The sequence below is a fragment of the Sparus aurata genome, chromosome 12, assembly GCF_900880675.1.
Source record: "Sparus aurata chromosome 12, fSpaAur1.1, whole genome shotgun sequence".
NCBI classification, from domain to species: domain Eukaryota; kingdom Metazoa; phylum Chordata; class Actinopteri; order Spariformes; family Sparidae; genus Sparus; species Sparus aurata.
The window spans coordinates 14,160,048-14,178,731 of record NC_044198.1 but is presented as its reverse complement, the minus strand read 5'-3'; the positions used below and the strand labels follow the sequence as shown (position 1 = coordinate 14,178,731).

The following is an 18,684-nucleotide window of genomic DNA, read 5'->3' as shown; positions in this document are numbered from 1 at the left end:
TTTTCATAACTTCATATTATAGAAGCAGCCATGAAACACCATTTTACAGGAAATATGTCCTACTGAAGAGTATGGCATGAAATCAACACTTAAATCTGTGTGCTGTTTTCTTTTGTTCGTGGTCCAGACTTCACACAACCAGGGGATTGGTTTTAATCCAGACTTTGATATCTCAGCTCTCATCTCATCTAATAATTCAAATTCAATACCTAAAAACTCTATCTAATTTTCAGACCTATACATTCGACTCTAAAGGTAAACAAGAATTGACTGTGTTACAGTATTACACGACTCATTATGACTTGGACCTGGACGTTGCCCAAAACCACCAACAGAGAGAGCCGTTTCTCAATTTACTATAACCAGCCAGGGACAAACCACAATCCTTTCAACTCAAGTGTTGTTTTGTTAACTGTATATTTCTCGACCCCATGTTTCCACTTACCCCGAGCAGAATAAATTAGTGATTTCGTTTGAATCATGAATGTTTTTTTGTTTGTTCGTTTGTTTTGTAGCCATTATTTTTGTTTGTAATGTGTCTAGGATTCTCGTTCGATAATATTTTGAAAGTTTTGACCGGAAGTACAGTATTTACGTATTGCCGGTGGTGACAAGTCAACAGGACAACAGAGGCTTTAGAAAGAAGTTAGCTGTGTTTGAGGCGGTGCACACACGTCTGTTTTGACAAAGACATGCCCTTGAACCCTCGTTAGTCCTCCTCTTGTGGCCTCTATCATTACAATATTTAACTTACCGTCCGCAAAGCACATTAGGTATGTAAAGCTTTCATTCCTAGCTAGCCAAGCTAACCACTCACTGAAGGTTAAAACCGACGCTTATCAGGTGAAGCACTTGGAGCTGTTTCATGAAGGGACATTAGCACATATCGTTAGCCTAATTAACTATCAGGAAAGCCAAAAGCACACAGCTAATACTGCTATCGGCTAGCAGTAGCACGGTGTGAGTGTGAGACGGTGTTAGCATGAAGTTTTGAGGCTAACAGAAGCATATAGTATATAGCAAGTAAAACAATGACAGTGCCAACACATGTTGAAGTGCCTTTACATGGTGTTAATGCAGCTCCATATACTGTGAATATGAGCACATGAGCATGTTGACGTCTGACTGCAGCGTGAGTTTGAATTACTGTAACTTTATTTCAACAGTAACAACGCCACCATGGGGTTTCTACTGTCTAAATCCATGGATGCAAACTTCAAAAAGCAGCAAGAATTCATGCTCCACAATGGACGGCTGCAGGTTGGTAAAGCTGCACCTATTCACTCGTAATTATTTTCAACATGGAGAGAAGAAGCTAGTGTCTGCATGAGGTGAGACATGCATGTCTCACCTCATGCACCTGCAACCTTGTGGTAGCTGCGTATGTCAGGTGGGCTATGGAAATGAATGTTGCAACACATATGCTTAAAGGCATTTCTTGATCTACTGTGACTTGGATCATACCCAATGTGTGTTGTTTTGAATAAAAGTGTATGCCAGCTGACTAAATGTAAATGTGCCACTGGCAAGGAAAGCGTATTGTAAGAGTCAAAGCTAGATTACGTAATGGGAAAAGCAGGCAAAAGCCCCCAACGCCCCAAAAGTCCCAGGCTGTCTGCCTGGCAATCTGATTAATTGTGATTTTGTTTAGGAACGTGTCAATTTACTCTACACTACTAAGCACAGCATCAACTGACACAATGAAGATCATCAGCTTTGTTACCCGATTTAGCAACCCTAAAGATTGTCTCAGTGTCAAAAAGTAGTTTTAAGATTTAAGATTGAATTATATATATGTTAAAGGTGCATTGTGTAAGGGGGCAGTGTTGATGTTTACACAGCAGGCACTGAACAAAGCCAGATAAAAACTGAACTCAGCCTCCAGGTTGTTAGCTAGTAAGCACCTTACTGTACAGACTAGGTGTAAAGACACCTTTGACATGACATCAAAACTGTTATTTCTTCACATTCTGTTGATAAAATAACACAATTCCGGCCGTATACTACACCTTGTTACTTATATTATACTAATATTTCAGTTGATACTGTACTAAGTTGGTGCATATTCCTAAAATGATACCGTCTTAATTTAAACATTTATGACACAGCCAACACGGGGCTGTGTAATATTACAGGACAATCTACCCATCTATCAATCGGACTTGTAAACTCAGCCCACATGGATTAAAGATCTATAGGTCTTGTCAGCCTGGCGTCCCTTTTGTCTTTCTTTAATCGCACAGGGTAAAAACCAGGGATATGAGCTTCGGTTTGATCCATTTCCATTTAGAAACCACAGGTTTTTATTGGACACACATTCTAAACAAAGGATTGTGTCTTGTTCTGTTTTTTTTTTCTTTGCATATTCGGTCCAATTTGTTGTGATTTACTCATGCCTGTAAGCTGCTGAGTAGCAGGTGGGATGTGTGACTGTCATATTACCAATAACATTATCCAACTTCTGCCCAAAAGGTTTGTTGTGTTTTCTGCTCTGTAATTTTATCCTGCTCTCCCAGCTATAAATGTGGGAGATGATGACTAACATTATTCTGCGAAAGCAAAGGTTTGGCAATTGAGTTTCAGAGCGCCCTCATTTGGGTCGTGACAGTGACTCACAGCTAAATTTTAGCTGTAGTGGTTCTAAATTGTTTCATTGACTGGTAGTTTTCTTATTTATAATTCACACTCAAACTCACTTTTGAATACAAATCAATATGACATTTCTCATTTTGCTAATATTATTATTATCTGTCTGGCTGCCTGAATTAATTTAGAAGCCTAAGTGACAATGGGTTGTATTTTATCTTATATTCAGAATTTTGATTCATTTAACCTTTCAGATTTTGCTGAACAAAAACCTCTTCAGCGTTGCTAATGGTCAAACGTTATGTTGATGCCTGAAACAGAAAATAATTATCGGCTTTTATGTCTTCAACAATGAAATTGTATTTTTACATCTGCAAACTTAATGAGTGAGATTGACCCTAGCAATTTCTGCATATCTGTGACGCAGCAGATGTTCTTCCCCCTGCATTAGGGTGTCAAAGATGATTGCTTGCCAATGTTTTTCTAGTCACATCACTCACAGTTAATTGATCCTTTCAAAGGTCTCAAAGTCACTGGGCATTGTGTGTGAACTACTGGGTCCAACTTAAACATTATTTTAAAATGTATTTGATGAGGGTGTGTTTGTATGACACATGTCCTGAGTGTAAATGGCAGCTTTGAAATGAAACAAATGACTTTTGCTCTATTATATATAAAAATAGGTCTTGGCTTTTAATAGTCAGAGTGTGCTTTCCAATCACAGCCACTGAACGTAAGATGGTTTGTGTGTAACTACATGAGCGCAGACGTTCCCACAAAGTTTCTGATTTGATATATTTCACACTTGTTTAGCCCTTTTTCAAAATGGCAAGACAACTTTTTAAAAAATGGACACAATAAAATAAAAAGTATAAATGATAAAAACACCAAATGTTCTCCTTTGTACACACCTATTGAAGTTACAGAGTCTGACATTCACACACACAGAGTTCTTAGTTGTAGTCATCGCTGCAAAGAAATCTGTGGTTTTAAGTTGGTAGGAAAGCTTAAAGCTCCGGGTTGAATGATAGATGTTTAAAACCCTGGGACACTTAGGAAAGTAAACATTGAGGTTACTGCCATGAACTGCCTTGTATGGAATTCATAGTAAAATTAGTTCTGATAGATGCAGGGAGCCGGTGTATAGTGGCTTCAATGTGCCATGATCTGACCTCAGTTAAACCCTGCTCATGATTAAAGCAAAGCTGCAGCCACAGTAGACAGACCCAGTAAACTTTTTAGTAGCCAGGAATGAAAGGACTTAAAGTATGGATTGCCAGATGAATCAGGATATATGAGATCCCACGTCTGGCTATTAAATCAGAAAACAAGACAGAATTAAACATTGTTTTTGTTCATGATAGTAGAAGCTAAGGAATGAGCTTCCTTCTCATCTCTGTTAGAGTTGCATATACAGTGCTATTTGGGCAATTACAATAAAATTGCAGCAGTTAAAGACATTGCTAGTATCCTGAAATATATCATTATCATGATTTGAGATTATATATCGTCTTAGATTTTGGATAACTGTTTTCTGACCAGACTGTTCTGCTTGTATGAATACTTGCCTTTACAAGCTTCGTCATCATATCCCACATTTACTTCTTACTTTACTTTTTAACTTTTGCGATTTGTTGTTGTTTGACAACTGCTAAATTAAACAATTCGTAAAGGTGAAAGTAAAAATTTGACTTTGACTTGATTTTTGACCACTAAAAAGACATTGATGTTAAATCCTGAATGACAATACGTGTTAGATATAAGCTGTATTGTCAAACTTTTAGTTGTGTATGAAAGGGTTGTGCATTTCACTCTTTTTTTCTGTTATGTCTATTTCTTTCCCGTCAGTACATAGAGCGCAATGATTGTGTATCATTTTTCCAAGTATTGTCCCGCCCTGCGTATTCTAGCAGCCTTTAGAAAATGTCAGTGAATTTCCATCTGATTAGTTTCAGCCCTGCTCTCACTTTGTCACCTTCACAGTGGACTCATCATGGCTCATTTCTTTCTTTAACTTTTTCTTCACTTCCATTTCCAGTCACTGTCATTGTGTCATCTTCCGCTGCTTGTACAAGCTGGCCCTCTGAATCTTTTTGTCATCACTGTTTATGTTTCCATGAGAATAACTTGATGTCATCTACTTTTAAAGAACATGTAGGTAATAGTAAAACTATGTTGGTTTGTCATTATGGGAAGCAACATGAATGGGTTTCAAAGCTCACAATCATCACATACAAATCGAGCATGGAAACATACATTTATGGTAACTGAACCAAAACTCAGAGATAATCTGTTCTAGTACTGGAATTTATCAAATGATACCCAATTTGCTGTGGCCAAATTGTCTGGCAATGCAAACCATTCTTTACACATCCAAGATCTCTGATTGTGAGCAGACATTGATTGATTATTATGTTAACAGCGTTTGTGTTCACATCTGTGACCTTTTGATTTAGTGGCTGTGTGCGTATTTTTGGTTTTGATGAGTTTGTTCCTGTTTGCGACTGTGACTGTGCTGAAGTAGCAGATGGAGCAAAAGCCAAGGACTGGCTGTGTGATGCTTTGATACAAGGGGAGCGTTAGGTGGGGTGCAACAGAAAGGGCGTTGAGTTTCCGGATGGTTGAGAGCTTCTGCTGGCAGAGTTTATGATTGGTGTTTATGATTGAAGTGTTCGTCAAAGCTTAATTAAATGTCCATGAGGATTCCCACATATTTGAAACTCATTTCCATGTCAGCTGCGTCAGTGTTGATGATGCTGAGGTTGTGCAGGGTAGAGGTCAAATACTGCAATTTTTCTCAACATAGTGTTATGAATAATGTTACGTTATCAACTGACCTAAATCTCCTTTATCTGTTAATAGATTTTTTATTGATCCAAAAATGATCAAAAATAATGTTTTATGGCTGTAAAAAATACAATCCTGTTTACTGTTTATGCACAGATTAGAATAATTGCATTACATTCTAATTCAAAGAAGCTTTATTGGTATGAATGTCTTAACACATTAATGCCAAAGGTAGAGATAAAAATTGATTGTCCCGTCGCTATGTAACGACAGGAGAGATTATTATGCATATAGGAGATATCCAAGAGGGGGGCATTCATCCCCGAGGTGAAGTTCGGTGTGTCCAGCGGTAAGCTAGCAGTGTTTCGCAATGTCATCGCTCAGAGCTAGACCCACAAATTTCTCTGTTGTTGGTTGTAAAAATTAACACAAGTGCCTATATTTTGTCCCAGCTACAGAACAACAGAAGAGACAGTGGTCGCGTTTCATTTTTATAGACAACGTGCCGGCTTTGTGTAACTTGGTTTGTGTGTGCCAACCACTTCACACCGGACTGCTTCAGTAACGAGGGTCAGTACAAAGCTGGCTTTGCCTCGACACTGACCCTCATAAAAGGATCAGTCCCAACCATACTGGACCCAGCAACTGCACCCGAGCCACCGATAAGTGTTGCAATGTTTTGATAGTATTTACAGTTGCCGAAGAACCATAAGTTACCTTTACCGTTAGCAGGAGCTAGCATTAGCTACATGATAGTAAGTGTAACAACACATATGAACGAACTAAGTAACACATTCAGACACACTAACCATTCTGAAACATCCTGCTGCAGCCACAGAGTCTGAATTTCTTCAGGAGCCTCTCCTTCTGGGTCCGATTCTGGGTCAAACTGGTATGGTTGAACGACAGCATCTCAGCAAGCCTTAGCGATACATCCACCATAAACATTAGTGCATGCTACCACTAGCGTAAGCGGCATTGTCTTCCTGCGAGGGACTGTAGCAGGCAAGGCAGGCCTTGATAGACGGAGCTCATTAGCATTTAAAGGTGCAGGCACAGAAACAGCCTGCTCTCAGTAGAGCTCACTTGAGCGACTTTTAGACAGCTGAAATTCAGGACCACGGATGGATTTGGGGCAATACATTTCGAATACAGTGTTGTTGGACCTCTGACAGCTTTGTGAAATTGATGAAAACAGTATAATATAGGACCTTTAAAGGATTAACTGATAATAAAGAGTTGTTTGTTCTTGCCCTAATAGAAGCATTGCATTGGCAAGACTTTAGACTTGTTGCGTTATACCCGAAGTAGGTCGCAGTAGTGTACCTTAATCCTGCTTGCCACCCATCATAAAACAAAAAAATAAACTGAAATGATAAGAAAAACATGCAGTAATTCGCTTGCTATCTAATATTGTTTATGTCCACGATAGTCATGTGGTGGGAATCTGATATTCTGACAGCCTTATTCTAGATTCGGAAAGTCAGTTGAAAATTCTGCAGAGTTTTTTTTAGAACGCATAATTAAAGCAGACTTTTCTCAAGCCAGTTACAATACTACTAAACCAAGTAGCAAGCTATGAATAATCAGGTTTCGGCTTTTGATTTACCACATTATACTGTTTATACTTAGATTTTGGCTCCAATTAGACAAGTTCTGTCTCTTTTAAACTAATGTATATCTCCATTGGAATACTCTACTTTCTCTTGAAAAGACATTTACAAGCAGGTGACTCAAGGGATAAAATAGTTTGCAATGAGAAGAAGTCGGAAGTTTTTAGATTTTCAGTTTACAGTATTAAAGTCAAAACATGCAGTATCTCTAGTCTACTTCCTGTTTTGTGTCCCAGATGAGAGAAGGTATGACTTCATGAGAGGTGACGGCTCTTTAATCATGTCACAAGAACCCTTTTTTGACTGACGACCCAAACGGTTCTGTGAATGACAGGGTAATTTCCCTTTGCTGTCCTTCGAAAGGCTTCTAGTTGAAACATAATTAAATTCATGACTCATTAACAACACCTGCTGCATTTGGGTTAAGTTTCACCTTTGTCTGATTTTAATGAGGCATCCTTAAGTTCCCTTTTGTCAACTAATTTAGCTCAGCGGACCCCACAATTAGGAGAACAAACACTGTTGATTACAGACGCCGTTCCTATGATTTCCATTTCTTTGACACATTGCTCCACCCAGAGTTTATATCGAGAATGAAATGATCTCGCCCCTGACGCTTTAAAAAGTTTGCAGCTTCCTCCTTCCTGGAGAGAGTCGCAGTTATAGTCAGCTTGGTTTCAGGAAGGGTTTCCAAAAGGTAGTTCAGTTTCATGACAGATAAAAAGAAGTAAAAATCCACGCAGAAACTCCTCAAATGTACACAGAATTTCATACCTGTGTTCCAGGGTAATGATTTGGTATTGACCAACGATGGATTTTTTTTCATGTTATCTCCTTAAATGTGTTTAAAGGGATTTTTCAAAGTTGTAAGGCAACATTTTTTTTCTATTCAATACAAAAACATTGAAGGGCTTAAACTAGACCATATTGTTGTTATTTATTAATAGGACAATTTTGTTGATTAATGATTATATTTTTTGTCATTAATGATTGTTCTTCAATCTTGGTCCTTGGTCCTTGGTCCTGATCCCTCCCCTACCAGAATTAAATGAATGGGTCATTATCAGGCTTCAGAAGAGCTTGATGAGGAGCTAAAATGAAAAAAATCCCCAGAGCACGTGATGACATGTTTAAAATTGTTTCTTTTGTCCAGTGAATATTCAAATAAAGACAAAAGATAATGAATATCAATAAGATGACTTTTATCTGATCTTAGTAACAACCGTGTACTCTTAAAGAATACATATATTTTTTTGTTTTTAGTATTTGGAGCTTGAATTAAATTACCACTTAACTCTGCATGTGGGTGCTTCAACCTACACCCTGATTTGCTCCCACAGGGATTGGTGACGCAATCTTCAGTTCGGTTTCTACGCGAAATCCAGGTTCATTAAAACACCTATGCAGTGGTGGTGTGTGACTAGTATAAGTCTATAATGTTCACAAATGTTTTTGAGTCTGTGGATAATCAACAGCATGCTTAAGACCATACCATGTTAGATTTAAAGGTTGATTACACTTCATTAATGTAAGTGCCTATACTGCACTTCTACTAGCCAGTGACGTCTGAGCCCAGTGATTACCACTTAACCCCTCCTGAGCTCATTAATTTTTACACCTTTCCTTCTCACCTTTTACTGATGTCTATTTGAAGCCAAGTATTTTAGTCAGCAAATCACCCCCACTTAATATTCTTCACATGGTCACAACAGGAGTCCAAATGACGCATTCATTATTTGATTGAGTATTTGATTAATGCGACTGACAGATACTTAGAAATTTCCAATGCAAAATGGTTTATTGCACAATGAAAGAGTGAGACAGTAGAAATACTTTTGTTTACTTTTCATTGGAGTTGTCATCATGGTTAACAGGCATTGCTGATAAAAATCTATGTGATGTTTCTCAGGTAAGAAATTATATTTTAAAATTTGCTCCACGTTATGTTTAGTCACCTTCGCCAACTTTCTTCCTGCTTCTCTCTGACGTATTGTCTGGTGTTTTACCGACGTAATAGCAACAGGCAACCAAATGAAATTACCTTGAAAGAAATAATCAATGGCCCTGGATTTGAAACATTGTTGGAAAAATGTAGGATAAATTTAAGGTCACAACTCATCAAAATATTTAACATGTCGTTTTAAGACATGTTCATTTTCACTCCTGTCAAAAAAACAGCGGTTTACTGGAGACGATTTCTCATGCCTACTGTCAGGCCCTTATTTATCCTGTTTGACCAGTTAAACACATCCAGTTCTGGGAATTGGTTAATATGAAGCCGACTCCCTAATAAAACATGTTAAATGAGTTATGACTTCTTCACTGAAATAGTCACATCCTCCTCTGTTCTGTCCTCATGTATGTTTTCTCTAGTTTTTTGCAATGATACTGATTGGCTCAAATTTCAACAGTAGCCCCAAAAAAAGAAAAAATGGACCTCAAAAAATAGATATTGTAGAGTCTCTATTGGTGTCTGTTTAAAAGGCTCCACCTCTTTAATATCATTCACTCTAGCTTCAGTGCCACATAATGTTCAACCGGTAACGCACATAATACAGAACTGTGGAACGTTGACATGTTGTAATTTATGTCACCCACTCCACGTCATCAGCTCACTTGAATGGCACTGTGGTCATTTTTTTTTTTTCCAATCTTTGCATCATAAGCGAGTTGGTGTCACTTTCCTGTGAAGCTCATCTTTGACATGTTCCCTTTTAGAGAATAAAGGCTCTTTGAATGTGAATGTCACTCAGCCATGTCGGTGGTGATTGTTATGCAGAAAGCACGTATTTCTGTGTATAAAAATGTGAGTGAGTGTCAAACAGGAAACGGCAGACAAAAGATTGATCTGACTGAGGTTCACCAGCATGGACTGACTGTCTCCTGTTCCTTTGACCCTGTCTTTCTCCCTCTGACTATCAGGCTGTCTCGCTGCTTTCACATCCATATGAGATAATACATTTTATTTCTCTTGTTGTCAGTTTGATTGCATAACACTAAGCAGATTTTACCCTCGGATTTTTCCCGTGTTTAGTATTGCTTTAATTTCTTCTGCAATACACACGTTCGGCATGTCCTTCAAAATGTTTGTGGGACAGAATGCTTCAAATACATAATAAAAACAAACATGCCCATTTATGTGGCTCTTACCAAACTGTGACCATGATATGTACTAACTGGGATGTTTTACTGTTTAAAATTAAACTTGTAAGTGCTCTCTGGTGGTCAAAAGTTGTCATTTCTAAATGACCTCAAACTAGTGTGTTCAACTTCAATACAGTACCTTGAAAAATATTAAAATTCAATACCATTTTTAATAGCCTGGGGGGAAAATTCACACAACATTGATGGCATAAAACAATTGGGGTTTTTTGGGGTTTTTTTCTAAAGATAAATATAACAAGGCTAGAACGTGACAACACGATATTTATTGTATATTCTTAGCTTAGCAGCAGAGAACAGATGAATGACTGCAGGAAACATTCAACATCACAATTTTCGAACCATTCTTGTTTTTCTATTTAGACTAAAGGAGCAAAATGTAAGACTTCTTATTGAAAACATTCCAAAAAAATAACTAAAGGTTTCAACAGAATGTTTAGAAATAACAGTTTTGACTTTGTGATGTCTATGTTGTGTGTTGCAGAGATACAGTGACAAGATAAAGTATGTGAAGCTTTTGGAATTTCATGGTTTTCTGACACTTTGGGACTGTTGCTACTCTACCAAGAAGTGGGTGCCCAGTCAAAATGACACCAACAGCACAATGAAGACTCATCAATGAGGTAAAGAAAAAACCCCGAATGACAGCCAAAGATTTGAAGGCATCATTGGAACTGGCTAACATCTCTCTCTGTTCATGATTCTACAATATGTAAAACATTGAACAAGCAGGGTATCTACAGCAGGACACCACGAAGGAAGCCACTGCTTACTAAAAAAGAACATTGCTGCACGCCTGAAGTTTGCAAAAGAGTACATTGACACTCCACAGCGGGATTGGCAAAATGTTTTGTGGACTGATGAAACTAAGATTGAGCTATTTTGGAAAAAACACACAGCACTACATCTGGCGTAGAAAGGGCACAGCATATCATCATGAAACCATCATCCCAACCATATAGTATGGTGGAGGAAACATCATGATTTGGGCCTGCTTTGCTGCATCAGGGCCTGGCCAGCTTGGAATCATTGAGGGGAAGATGAATTCCCAAGTATATCAGACAATTCTTCAGGATAACGTGAGAATGTTTGTACGTCAGCTGAAACTGTAGAGGTGGGTGATGCAACAGGACACCGACCCAAAACACCGGAGCAAGTCCACAACAGAATGGCTTCAGAAAAACAAAATCTGCCTTTTGGAGTGGCCAAGTCAGAGCCCAGACCTCAACCCAATAGAGATGCTATGGATTGACTTGAAGAGGGCCATACACAAGACATCCAAAGAATATGACAGAGCTAAAGCAGTTCTGCCAGGAAGAATGGGCTAAAATTCCTCCTCAACCATGTGCAGGTCTGATCCACAGCTACAGGAAGCGCCTGGTTGAGGTTATTGCTGCCAACGGGGGGTCAACCAGTTATTAATTCTAAGGGTTCACTTCCTTTTTCCACTGCCATTTTGAATGTTGAATGAGTGTGTTCAATAAAGACATGAAAGATCAGAATTTTTTGTGTTATTATTTTAGACACATTGGCCCTCATTTATCAAACGAACGTACGACAGAAAAACGTGCGTACGACCATTTCCACGCAAACTTCGGCATTTATCTATCTGAACGTGAGCGGGAGCTACGATCAAATCTCACGTCAGGTCTGAGATCGTGTACGCAAATTTGAGTCTGTGGATTTGCGGTGCAGCACAGCAAAATCTGGCTGAGTCTGAAAATAACAAACCTCAGCTGTCATTAAGCATAAGCAGTCACATATTTAGATCAGATCAAAACGGGTTCTTAAAACGAATAAAACAAAAACATTTTTTTTAAAAGCCCACATTCTTACTGAAAGGCTACCACCATTTTGTAATATAAAATATGATAGGCTACGTGACAACTAATTAATGGAATACCTAATAACCCTGCTACAGAGCAGGAACGCAGACACAGTGCGCACACACGCACACGGGTCACAGTGGAGCTGCTTCGGGTTGCTGAAGGGCAGGTGGCTCTGTCTCGGACCAGCAGGGGGAACGCTGCTGTATACCCCGGAGAAAGTGCGATATCATTTTGGACTGTCAAGTTTTGCATAACATTGTATTAGTGAATGGAGTGAGTGCCTTCGATGTGCCGGCGCAGCCAGATGAGCCAATGCCCATGGAACCGTGGCCAGCACAGCCTCCACTTGGGGCTATACGGAGGAGACAGGACCTCATTCATCACCTTTAAAACGTAAAGTATACCTTAAACTCTTGCAAATGCTCTGCAGTATTTAATCAGTAATGTGAATTATTGGTGGAATTGGCTAAAGGCATAATAAACACAGAAAATGGACAACATTTAGTAATTTTTAGACTTTATTAAGGCTTTTTTAGAGTTTCATTAATTTCTTTTAATGTGTTATTTGTTGCCTCATGTGCGCCGACAACTGAGGCCAATAAACTGCATATTTCTATTTGTCTGTCCAGGACCTCTGCCGTGATGATGTTTGGTCTGGGAGCAGCACCGGGGCCAGAGGGCACGCGCTCTGGGGAGGAGACCTGGCCGACATGATGCTGGTGCCTGGCTGTGAAGCATTTAAAAATACAATAAAAATGTATACCCATGTAACATGTGTAAGCCTAATTATGTGTAGGAAATGTGAACAGTCAGAGTTTGATAGATTTTACAATGCAAGCAAAAGGGGGTTGTTAGTTACCATTCTGCTCTGGCTCTGACGCGACTGCGTCTGCGTCACCTCAGCCGGAGTCCGTTCCTCTGGCAACGCTGTTGACTGCCTCCGTTATTCTCTTCCATACAGCGTTTTTATGACCTCCTTTAATTCCATTTTTCAGACTGCCAAAACGCAAATCTTTGTTTTGCTCCACCTCGGATGTCAGGATGCCGAGCTCCATCTCGAAAAAGTTTATTTTCTTGCCAGTGTTTCTTCTCTCCATGTTTGACCTCAGTGGGCGAGGCCTCCGAACCAGGAATATTTAAGGGCGTAACATGTTAATGACGATCGAATTCAGCCGCCGCATTTATCAAGACCCGCTCATTCGTAACCTGAGATTGGTCAGATACGAATGTTTTATAAATCACACGTGTGTCCTGTCGTACGACCAATTCTGCGCTCAGATCTGCGCCCGTTTTCACGCAAGATTGATAAATGAGGGCCATTATGTTTGTCAATACACTTGACTTTGATGAAGATTTTTATGACACATTTATTCAGATAACAATGAAATTCCAGAAGGTTTACATACTTTTTCTTGCGACTGTTTCTACTATTTTTAGTTAGCATGCTAACTAGCTAGCCATGGTCAAAAGCTCCTGTTCTAGAAATGTAAAGGCCAACACTCCCCTTGATGCTCCGAGCTGCCAGTCTGGACTGCTAGCTGACTCGCTAACAGTAGCTACAACTCGCAGCAGTTAATCGGTTACTCTGGTGTAGTCACACTAACCCCCTTTGACAACACTACCTCGAACATATAGTCGCCATTTGTGGCACTGAAAATGTATACTGATATATAAGTCATGCTCATGTATTTTATGTTTTTTGTTGTGTGTTTGTGTGATGAAGATGGAGCGCCAGATCCTGATGCAGAACCAGATGAGAGAGAGACAGATGGCCATGCAGATCGCCTGGTCCAGAGAGTTTGTCAAATACTTTGGCAGCTTCTTTACACTGGCCTCTGTGGGACTCACAGTCGGGTGAGTTTTGTACTCAAAGAGGTCGGCTCAGAGGTCTTTTGTTCAACATACTGTAATCTTCATCCAGAGATGATCAACACACACACACACACACACACACACACACACACACACACACACACACACGAACACAGCAATAATGTGCAGTGAAGGAACAGACTGTATCAGCCTGCAAAGTGTGATCCTCACTGAACTGAATCTTCACAGCTGTCGGATTAGTCCAGTGGCCTTTACTGGTGTAGCTCCATGTATGATGCTTTGTAAGTGTTCACAGGTGGCGCTACAGCAACGTGACACGTTTAAAATGGCTGTAACTCAGTGGTCATGAGTCTGACTCACTTGAATCTATGAATCTGTATTCCCAGAACCGAGGGACACAAGTCGTGTGTAATTTAATGAAAGACACACATTGACATTTCTGTAATTTAATATAAATGTGTGACCTAAATGGGAATATGAGCTCTCCGAGTGCTTCAAGTGATCTTTTATCATACATTGACAGTGGGAAATACTGAACTTTCCTTCTCCTTTCTCTATACATTTCTGCAGTGCCATGAAAAGAAAGAAACCATCCCTATTGGCCCCCATCGTGCCACTCGGCTTCATATTGGCCTTCCAGATGGACAGCGCCTACGGGACACTAATTTACCGTATAAGAGGTAAGTGTGAAAACAGTAGCTTCATTTTGTTTCCTTCACTTTAAAGTTTTGCCTACAGTGTACATTTTGTTTTTGAAGTGAAACCACACTTTTGAATCCTTCATTCCATTTTAGCCAAATTTTCGTCAACATTTATGAAGGAATTATCCGAAGTTGAAGAAAGAAAAATCCCTGTGACAAAGTAAAAGCGGCCATAAGACAAACATATTAGGCATTGTTTTGTTTCACTTTGTACTTTTAGGAGAGGCTGAGAGTATCATGGAGTCTGAACATGACCGTCTGGACCTGCCTCAGGGGACTCCATCGTTCGAAAGCATAGAGAAGGCTCGGCGCGCTAGAAGCAGCCTCAGCTCCTTCTTGGAGAAATGATGAGTTGGTTGAGTTGTGACAAAATGATAATCGTCCAGTCGATGCATTCACCCGCCATGCTTTTGCTTTAAACTGCCTTTTTGACGTTATCGAGTCTATCGTTTGCACTAATTATCATATATCGTGGACATCGAGTCAAACAGTCTAAATTTTGATGAATATATGAATTATGTTGTTTTTGCTGTAATTGCTATTAAAAAGTCCATCAGTGGCCAAACGCTTCAGCACTGAACCACTGACTGATGCAGAATACAAATCAAAATACCTAAACCCAACTTACCTTTGCCAAACACAATAGTTCACACAATACTGATTAAGCCTACTACCACCATACAAATGTATTAATATTTTTCAGTAAACATAAGTTTTTATATCTGCGCGGCACACCAGTACCTGCAGCGACAGCATAAGTTACAGCAAACAGCAGAAAAGCGGAACCTATGTCGTCATAAGCACGTTGACAGTATTTGTGTAATTACTCTCAGTGCCAGAAGGGGGAGACAGAAGCTCTGCACTGCAGGTTTAAGTCAGTAAGCTGCTTTCAATATCATAATGTAACTTAAAAATGTATCAGTTATATGCAGCCATTGCAACATAATTTAATCAGACTATAGCGGTATCTTTGTATACTGCATACTATATGGTACATATTTTCATAGAGTACTGTTTTACAGCACGCTTAAATTGTTAATATGTAGTTTTTGGTAAAAAATGCCACATACACTACAAGAAATATTACGATATATGTTAGATGTCAGTCAAACTGCATCTTTGGAAAGCTACTGCAAATTGAACTTCACAAAAGATAATCAAATATATTTTAAAATGTTGTTTTCTTTTGTTCAAAGGTTTGTTGGAGCAGTTTCACCACCAGCTGTGCACAGCTTAATTTCCTATATAGGTTGAATTTACAACACTCAAAATTGTTGTTTTCATGCTGTCTGGTTGGAGTATTTTTTAAAATGTTTTACAGTCTGAACAAACAATACACTAAAATAGTAACCATGATATTGTGTTTATCAAATCAAAGAACAAAGAACTTCACAGAGAGAAAAAAAAAAGATTGATAAAAATTTATAATCAAAACAATAAATGAGAAAATAAAATCCAGTAAAATGAACAAGTAGCTTAGACTCTATTTGTGGTTTTGATTTAGGACAAGGTGTTTGTCTCAACAAGTTGTGTTATACTTCAGTTAAAGCTGCATGAAGTGATTTCTGACCTCTAGGAGGCAAAAAAACTCCTAAACACACTCACAGTAACATAAGACTTGAAAAGTCTGAGCTTATCAAGGCCATAAGGCTAACAAGTTACCAAACACTTGCCTACTTGCAAATCAGGCAGACACAAAACAACATGAACAATCGACATGTGTATATTTACCCTCCATCTGACATGAACAAACACAATATTCACCCGTTTCTCAGCTCTAGTTTGGTTTGGCAATAGGCACATTGTATATTTCACATTTCCTGCCAAGCAGGTATCTGGCACAACTGCTGCCAAAGCTAGTTTGGTCATCCAGACCGGCTAATCAAAGCCGTTAGGAGTGATGAATGTGTTACTAAATAGAGTCTGAATTTTAAAGATTTTCAACATGGCAGGCATTTGCTCTGATGGCAAAAGGTTGTTTCTCCCTCAGTCTGTGTCAAAAATGTTTTTGATAAACAGAACTGAAAGAGAACAGTTCATTTTTCCATGGTCTAATTTTCAGAATTAAGGATCTTAATACCAAAGTTACAGTTAGCACTGATGTACCCATGACTTTTATTTTTATTTTCAGAGGATGTCAAGTATTACAAGGTGCTGATATTCATGCAAAATGTATTTACCATCATTTTAACTCATGTTTGACATTAAGAAAAACTATATTTATACATGCAATAAAAAAAGAAACATGGCAAAGACCTCCTCTTCTCCAGTCTTTTGTGACAAAGTACCAAAGCCAATAACAAACAAACACCAAACCACCCGCTTCTTCCCTAAACACTTACACATTTAAATTTCTTCCTAGAGAAGTGTAAAAGACGTCATACATGCCCGCGTGTAATTTCTCTCGAAATCATCACATCCAACTGTTGAATGAGTAACATGTACACTCACACTCGACATAAGAACGTTCCCCTAACATTATTACAATAAAGAAATAACTCCAAGTACGTCATTGTCATCAATCTAAGTGACGTGCGTGTGAGAGGGAGAAGGAGGGAGTGGGAGGGTCGGGGTTGAACACATAAGTTAGGACAAGGACTACAGCGGAGGAGGAGAAGAGGAAACCAGCGTCTGCTCTGCATCACTAGACAGACAAATAGAAGCAGATTTTACAACTTGAGCAGCACCAGAACTCTCCCAGCAGACGTCCAGGAAACCGGGATTTGAAGCGGTGATCAGACCTGAGGTGGAGCTTAGTTGACCCCTCAGTGCAGTGCAAAAAAACCCCCAAAATAACAGCTGTCAGGTTCAGGACAAGTGGAAGAAAAATGCTCTGGAGAGTGACCCTCGCCGTGGCTGTGGTGTGTGTTGGGGGCATGTGCAGCCGCGTGCAGGCTGACCTGATGAGCAAACTGATCCTACCGAGGGACTACGGTGTGAAACTGTGCGGTAGAGAGTTCATCAGGGCGGTCATTTTCACCTGCGGCGGCTCGCGGTGGAGGCGATCCACCGAGGGGGACCTGGGTGAGTTGTTGCACTTTGACTCATTGCTCGATCTGTTGTGCAAAAATCTATTTAACTGCTTCTTGTGAAATCCTTCGTGCGTGTTGAAACGCATCTTGAAGTGTTTTGATGTAACCAAGGTGTTGTCTGAAAAATTGATTTCTTAGTGAGACTAAAGATGATTGAAGAGAAGGAGGCAGGAGCTGTAACTGATTGCTTTCTTCAAGTATTTTTCATGCTAAATGATGATTTGTTACACATGTGAAGGTTTTTCAATCAGGAGACAATTCCCGTCACATTTCAGCACCATGGTCAGCTCATGTTCAGTGCTAGTTGGACATACTATAAAAAGCTTTTAGAGAGTAATTACCCCAATTACTGTGTTGTTAATCTTCCAAAAATCACCTTTGTTAACACTTTCTGTAGGAGTTGGGGTGCATTGTTATATTCATCTCCTCCTGTTCTCAGATGCCTTCCAGTGGAGTTCCCTCAGTGATGTTACAGCAGAGGACAACCACCACTCCTGGCAACCCGAGGCAGAGCTCCCAGACCCTTCTCCTCTCCGTCTCGCCTCCTCTTACTCCCTGGCAGACCTCCTCGCTGTTATCAGGCGGGAGCAGTTGCTGGGCGACCCGGCCCTGCGGGAGGCGTCTCAGTCGTCCTCGGTTTTGGGGGAGCGAGATGACTGGCCAGTACCGAGGAAAGAGAAGAGGAACTTTTCGCTCGGTGTTGCGGGGAAGTGCTGCAACCAGGGCTGTACCAAAAATGATATCGGACAGTTGTGCTGAGGCAGGGGAGGAGGGGGAGGAGGGATGGGTGAGGGCGGACGGGTCGTGATGTGAAGATGGTGTGATTAATGGACAGTTTATGGAAAGATGTACGAGTTCGCATCTGCTGTTTAATAGGCTTCAGTTAGCTTTTCCCAGTCGTTGCCTCATTACCAGAGAATATATGAAAACATCATTATATTTTCTTTACCCTGCTCTCTTGTTTGATATTTTTGTTTGAAATAAGCTCATGTACTGTATGTCGCCCCTTTCAGCATCACTGAGAATAAATTTGAAATACTGTGTTAATATGAAACGTCGAGCGGTGTCATAAATCCATTCACACGACACCTGTTCACATCTGTGGAGCAACAAGCGGCAGCCGCGCTCTCGCCTGCAGACC

The 18,684-nt window shown here is 39.8% G+C and overlaps 2 protein-coding genes across 4 annotated transcripts; both read left to right on the top strand.

The window, feature by feature from the left end:
- The first annotated feature begins 576 nt into the window (after positions 1-576).
- plgrkt (plasminogen receptor, C-terminal lysine transmembrane protein) lies at positions 577-16,766 on the top strand. 3 transcript variants are annotated; one of them, XM_030434937.1, is made up of 6 exons: positions 583-773; positions 1,167-1,260; positions 10,633-10,771; positions 13,701-13,831; positions 14,381-14,490; positions 14,732-16,766. In XM_030434937.1, the coding sequence occupies exons 4-6, from the start codon at positions 13,701-13,703 to the stop codon at positions 14,857-14,859; spliced, it is 369 nt and encodes a 122-aa protein (XP_030290797.1). In that variant the 5' UTR covers positions 583-773; positions 1,167-1,260; positions 10,633-10,771; the 3' UTR covers positions 14,860-16,766. The 3 variants fall into 3 exon arrangements, with proteins under 3 accessions (XP_030290794.1, XP_030290797.1, XP_030290795.1); XM_030434934.1 differs by lacking the exon at positions 10,633-10,771 and having other exon boundaries at positions 577-773; XM_030434935.1 differs by lacking the exons at positions 583-773; positions 10,633-10,771 and adding an exon at positions 825-843.
- Positions 16,767-17,082: 316 nt separating this feature from the next.
- Positions 17,083-18,597, top strand: rln1 (relaxin 1). Its single transcript, XM_030434933.1, has 2 exons — positions 17,083-17,535; positions 17,983-18,597. The coding sequence occupies exons 1-2, from the start codon at positions 17,340-17,342 to the stop codon at positions 18,300-18,302; spliced, it is 516 nt and encodes a 171-aa protein (XP_030290793.1). The 5' UTR covers positions 17,083-17,339; the 3' UTR covers positions 18,303-18,597.
- Positions 18,598-18,684: the final 87 nt, after the last annotated feature.

Coding starts and splice junctions, on each gene's coding strand:
- plgrkt (XM_030434934.1), top strand. CDS start 1,180: ATGGGGTTTCTACTGTCTAAATCCATGGATGCAAACTTCAAAAAGCAG. Junction 1,261..13,700: donor TCCACAATGGACGGCTGCAG/GTTGGTAAAGCT, acceptor TGTGTGATGAAG/ATGGAGCGCCAGATCCTGAT. Junction 13,832..14,380: donor TCTGTGGGACTCACAGTCGG/GTGAGTTTTGTA, acceptor ACATTTCTGCAG/TGCCATGAAAAGAAAGAAAC.
- rln1 (XM_030434933.1), top strand. CDS start 17,340: ATGCTCTGGAGAGTGACCCTCGCCGTGGCTGTGGTGTGTGTTGGGGGC. Junction 17,536..17,982: donor ATCCACCGAGGGGGACCTGG/GTGAGTTGTTGC, acceptor TCCTGTTCTCAG/ATGCCTTCCAGTGGAGTTCC.